Genomic DNA, 6,000 nt, shown 5'->3' with positions numbered 1-6,000 from the left:
CTTCTTGGCACACACTGGAACTCAGCCCTCACTTATACACCACCAGCGTAGTGTGACTTCTGGGGCACAGCCATACACACAGGGATTGTAGCTGAGAGAAAGAATGTGGTGTGGTCCTTGCTTTATAAGCTTAAGCTTATACTTATCCCAACTAGATTAGCAATGTTTTTCTTCTCATTTCTGCTAACCTGTTCTAAGTAGTCTTGTAAAATAAAACAAGAGCCAGTATAAAAAGTGTGTTCCACCCCTTATTCTTATATTTATATGCATGACATATGAAAATAAATATCCAGGTGAGACTAACATCAGGCTTAAAGAGAAGGCCCATCTGCTCATGCTGGTGCCCACATGTAGTCTTAGCTACTTCTGAGGCTAAGTTGGAAAAATAACTTGAGCCCAGGAATTCTTTGAACAAAAAGAAAAAGGCTGCAGGGTGTGGTGGCACATACCTCTAATCCCAGCATGTGGGAGGCCGATGGCTATGTGTGCATCTGAGGCCAGTCTGGGTCACACAGAAAGATCTTGTCTCAAAAACAAACAAACAAACAAAACTAAAGCCAAAACCAAAACCAAAATCAAAACCAAACAAAACCAACCAACCAACCAACCAAAAGAACCAAGACATACAAGATAAACTCAGGCCCTGTCAGTCTAAGGGAAGGCACATTTGTATGGACTAAGATAAGCCCATTCTGTTTCCTCTGAGCCACTGCCTTTCTGCTGTTATTTGGCAACCCCCACCCTCATGTGTTTAGACTGACTCATGCACTTACTATCACTCACTGAAAAGTAAAAATGACTCCAATAGCATTTCTAGGTGAAAACACAAAATCTGATAGTAGTCCGGTCTCTAACTTAGAACACTCTGACTCAATACAACTAAGAACATCTAATGACATTTGTTTTCAACACTAAAAAAACTTCTTGCGTATTTTCTAGCCATAAAATATCTATGAGATGTAAATACAAGTCTGTTTGGACTACAGTGCTGACAGGACACAGAACAGGTGTTAAGTGACAAGGACAGAGGTCAGGCTCTTGTCACATCTGAGCCTCACCCTGTGTGTGCTTACATGTACAGGACACCCACGTGCCATACAGAACAGAAAGGTGCCAGTTTCTGCTAGCAGAATGGCAACATTACTTTCTAACACAGAACCCAGGAGTAGACTGTAGGGACAGTCTACAGGAACGCCATTACAGGCACCTCTGCATCTTGTGTGTATTACCCTTTCTCCATTTTAAACAATGTTCCATCATCAGTACTGGACCTTCTCTTAATCAATACATTTCCCAGTTTATAAAATTTTGGGACAATTCCCAGTAAGTTTTGTTAGGACAAAGGAATCAAAAGACCACAGGCAGCACTAACACTGGGTTATGATGAGGAGGAACCCATTCTTCACAAACTGCTGCAAGGGAAGGGGCTTCTGTTACAGACAAACCACAGGGGCACGCATCAGGCACAGCAGTGGTGACCTGATTTCACTGGGCATCAACTAACATTAGCAAAGCTACTTGAATTTTTCTGTTGATCTTCACTGTTGTTAAATAATGATAGTTTTGATGGTGGTAAACTTCATTTTTTCAAGTGCAGGATGATCTGAGCTGAATGAGAAAAAGAATGATTAAGGAGGGAATGAAGGCAGGTCTGGCATCAATCTGACAACTGTTTCTCTTCTGATTTGTTTGCTTGGTTGGCTTTTTTTTTCCCCAGATAGGTTCTTACTCTATAGCCCAGGCTGGTCCAGAACACACCATGAAGCCCAGGATGGCTTCAAAATCAGGGAAACCTTCCTACTTCAGTGTTCATAGAGCAGGGATTACAGGTGTGAGCCATCACACCTGGCTCTTCTCAGCTTCTTATTGTAGAAACACCCACATTTCCAGTATTTCACCCTAATGTCATTGTAAGGTCTCAGGTTACATAAGACCAAAAGGGACAAAGTGATAAACTGGGATTGAAGCCATCACTGTTGTAAAATCCTCAGTCCCATGACAACACGGTTTCCTCAGAAGTGACAAATTTAAATATAAACAACTACATATATAGGTAGTTAAATAATGTTTTATACTTAATGATTTAAATTAACTTTATAATTCTATGTTTTATAATTGTTTCATTAAAAGTGGCATACTAAATTAAAAGATTGAAATTTGGAGTCTTTTTAAGAAAAAAAAACAAAACAAAACCAACACTTCATCTTCACTCACAGACACTCAGTGACAGTAGATTTCCAACCAAGCAGTGGAACTTATGGCTTAAGGTACAAGACACACTGAGATCAGCTCTGCTGATGGAGGCAACATCTCCATCCCTGAACCGCCAGCTGCTGGGATGGAGACCACTCCTTGGCCCATCTTTTTCCAAATGACATATTCTCAGTTCAGATGCTGCGCACGGGAACTGACGAGCACGGTGGGAAGGCCAGAGTTTATTCTCCACAGTGTGCAACACACTGTAAACTCCAGCAATTACACTTAGATGCCCAGGCTACCGCTTAATCTGGCTTCCATCTTTTCAAATTTCTTTCCAATCTAAACATTTTGTCTGTTAGTATTAACCATTGTAGAATTAAACAAAGAAAAATCCAAATTGTTTTATACATTTTGAATTAAAATGATCACAGAAAGTAATATCTGTTACACAGGACCATTGCCCCCAACCCCATCCCAAAATCCTGGCCACTCCTGTGAGCTCTATTTCTAGCTTGAGATGTCCATGTGAACAAGTTCCTGTGGTCTCTGCCTTTCCCCCTATACATCAAGAAGCATCTTCACTTTGACTTGTTTAATCGATATTAAGAGGCCAGCACTCTTTACAAGGAACACAACTTGTTCTAAGAGCAGGCTGGGGTCAATGGTGGCCCCTAAGCATCAGTCACTGACTGATTACGTGAAGTCACCTATGCTCCTGACAGTTGGCTACTTACTGACACTAGCTGTTTGAACACCTGTAACACCCATCTCCTCAGGAGTGTCAGAGAACATGAGAATACAACGTGAGAGGCACATGACTGTGCAAACTTCAGCACCTCTGGCACAGGGTTAGTTAAGATTAAACAGAGAAAACCATTAAAAAAATTAAGTCAAGAAAAAAATTACCTGCAGACTTCACTTACTCACATCAGAATTAGTCCCTTTTTATTGTAGTTTAACTGATAACCAACTGGACCAAGATTGGGAGCTACATATTGCTTGTTTTCAAACACTCCAATGACATTCTTCAATAATTTTATTATCTCCAGTTTTATGGTACCATATTATGATTTTCACACTGTTTGAATTTCCCATTTTCAAAATCCAAATACCAAAAAATTACCACGTATTTTCTTATACAGTCAGAATAGGTTTACTGGAATGTTTTCAGGTAGAGCTGAAGGCGGAAACATTTACAACGCTTAGCTTTTGTTAATCCATAAATGTGGAAATTGCCTGCAAAGCAACTACAATCTGAAAAGAATGACATTTTTGTAAATACTGACAGGATGGTTATGCATCGCTTGCAGCAAAGAGTCAGGACTCTACATAGGCTTCCTGGTCACCAGGCTGACTCTCACTTTGATGCAATAATGTTTTTAATGCAACTAAAACACAAGTAGGGGTATTGTCATCAGGGTTCAACTATATATACAAATAACAAACTGGCAAGTATCTAGTTTCAAATTAGATCCTTGGAATAAAGCAAAATAGAGTTATTTTTGCATCAAATATAATTATTCAAAACACATTTTATTAGTTGGAAAGATGATCATTAGATATTCTCAATGCTCCAATTTGAATTGGTACTTGCCTTTTAGTTTCTTGAAAAAGAAAAATTGAAAGTTCTATACATAGGTTTCATTTACATTATGCAGCAATCTTTAAATATTATTGTCCCAGATCTTGTTTAATGAGGGTCTCTGTCATCAAATCAAGTACGGAATTTCACAACTATAAGAACTGTAAGAGAAAAAAGTAAAACAACAAAAAAAAAAAAACAAAAAAAAAGAAAGAAAGAAAAGAACAAAAAGAAAAAGAATGCATCAGAATCCGAACCGTGTCACACTAACCCAGAAGCACAGCCCTAAGGCAGGCCCTGGCCACTAAAGGGGAAATGAGGGCCAGACTTGGATCTAAAACAACTATGAATGCAAAGGTATCATCAACAACCCGGCTGTCTAACACAGGCCTCTTGAGCAAATAAACTATTACAAAATGGTAAAAATATTATTACCATATTTAACAATATAGGAACAAAATGCATATAATATTTATTAGATATAACTGATGTGATCTTAGCTTTTGAAAATCATGCTTACATATCAATAGGAAAAGACTGAAAGCATCTACTTTTATTAATCTAGTTCTGCTAGTATAATAATTATATTGACAGCAGCTAGCGCCATAGTGAGAGTACAGTGGACTGTGTGGTCCTTTCTATGCTCGTCTGCATTTTGCATGGTATCTATCTTGTTATCTGTCTACCAAGTTATCATGAATGGATATGGTGAATACTGAAAAATACTCCTAGGAAAAATGCAGGGTTAAGTTCCCATGAGCCTCTGGCTACTTCACTTACTAATACGTAACCTTGTTTTAAGTGTTTCCGTTAAAAGACATATGTTTAATAGATATCATCAATTAAAAAATTACTATGAAGTCAAGGCCAGTAGCACTTTAGTTTATCCTTGAACACTACCTAGCCTACATACTTTCTGTTAAGGTGTATGACAGCCAGCTAACACTTAGTAATGGGACAGCATTGCTAGACTATCCTCGAGGTCCATCTCAAACCATAAAGTCAACATATGCGTGGACCATGCAGTCTATGAAAAAGACATTGGTGATGCTATGAAAGCTGGAATAAAAAGGCAGGTCTGCGTTTGACCCTGGCTAGAAACCTGTGGGTCAAGGAAGTCGAAATTCTTCTTGCTCTGAAAGCATCTGCACACGAGTATGGAAGTAATGTGGGCACTAACGCAGGGCTTACAAATACGCTTCAATTAGAGAACAAACTCACACAACAGCCTAGATAATGACACATATTGTATTACTTTATAAAATTCTCTTTTAAAAAAGTCTTAAAAAATTTTTCAATTTTTCTAGTTTCAATTTTCTAGTTCTTCATAAAATCTCTGTAAACATAAGAGACCTTGAAGAAAGGTACTTACAAAAAAATGTTCTGACTTTGAAAAGAATATTAAAGAAAATCAGAGGAGTTATACTTTCAGAACTAAAATTAAGTACAAATCTATATGCACACATATAAGATCATCTGAAGAAATTAACCGGGTTTGTCTCTCAAATACAACAAACAGAAAATTGTATTTTGATCCCAAGTATAACACTTACCAGATTTAGCCTTAAAAAAATAATAAATAAAAAGACCAGCTGAGTTTTGTGCTGTGTCTTGGGTATGGCTGAGGGGCAGGAGAGGGAGTACCCTTTGAGAATCTAACAAAACTTATGGACTCCCTACAGAAATGCACACATACGTAATCACCTAGAAGGTTATATATTTAAAAAGCATTTTTCAGGGATTGACAGATTCTAGGTAAAGGTTGGCTCCTTAGCCAAGTCATGCCATTATTCAATGTTGACATTCCATATATTAGGTTAACTAAAATTAAAGGGAATTAAACTGATTTTTAACATAATACCCTAGCCAGAGCTAGGGCCAACCTGAGCTACACAGTGGCATCTAGGACAGCCTGGGCTACATAGTGAGACTATGTCTCTGGAAAAAAAAAAAAATCAAGACCAAATCAAACTCTAAGCCTTACAAAACACAATAGCCCAAGAAACAGAGATCCAATAAATACTTACTGATAATCATTAGCAAAAGGATTGCTGCAGCCAAAGCCATGATGGCTTTTATCTAGAACACACAAAAAGGCAAATGAAAGAGTTGACTTGTTAATACAGACAAGACTATCTGTTCTGCTACTTGCTGGTCTCCACAACCTCGTTAACAACCAGGCACATTTACTGAGGGATGTCCAATTCTCTATTTCTCAC

At 38.1% G+C, this 6,000-nt stretch overlaps 1 protein-coding gene across 2 annotated transcripts in view; it reads right to left on the bottom strand.

Annotated features, from left to right (window-relative positions):
• Nucleotides 1-546: 546 nt before the first annotated feature.
• The window catches only part of Vamp4 (vesicle associated membrane protein 4), a 28,130-nt gene continuing 22,676 nt past the window's right edge, over nucleotides 547-6,000 (bottom strand). The window contains exons 7-8 of one of the 2 annotated variants that reach the window (XM_021198478.2): nucleotides 5,809-5,860; nucleotides 547-1,608 (exon numbers count right to left, since the gene is read on the bottom strand). In XM_021198478.2, coding sequence (XP_021054137.1) covers nucleotides 1,580-1,608; nucleotides 5,809-5,860 — 81 coding nt within the window. In that variant the 3' untranslated portion in view covers nucleotides 547-1,579. Of the gene's footprint in view, nucleotides 1,609-3,337; nucleotides 3,943-5,808; nucleotides 5,861-6,000 lie in introns of those variants that run through there. The other variant, XM_021198476.2, reaches the window with a different exon arrangement.

This window comes from Mus pahari, chromosome 5 (assembly GCF_900095145.1).
Source record: "Mus pahari chromosome 5, PAHARI_EIJ_v1.1, whole genome shotgun sequence".
NCBI classification, from domain to species: Eukaryota; Metazoa; Chordata; class Mammalia; order Rodentia; family Muridae; genus Mus; species Mus pahari.
The sequence above is the reverse complement of the archived record's forward strand: the minus strand, read 5'-3'. Positions and strand labels throughout refer to the sequence as shown.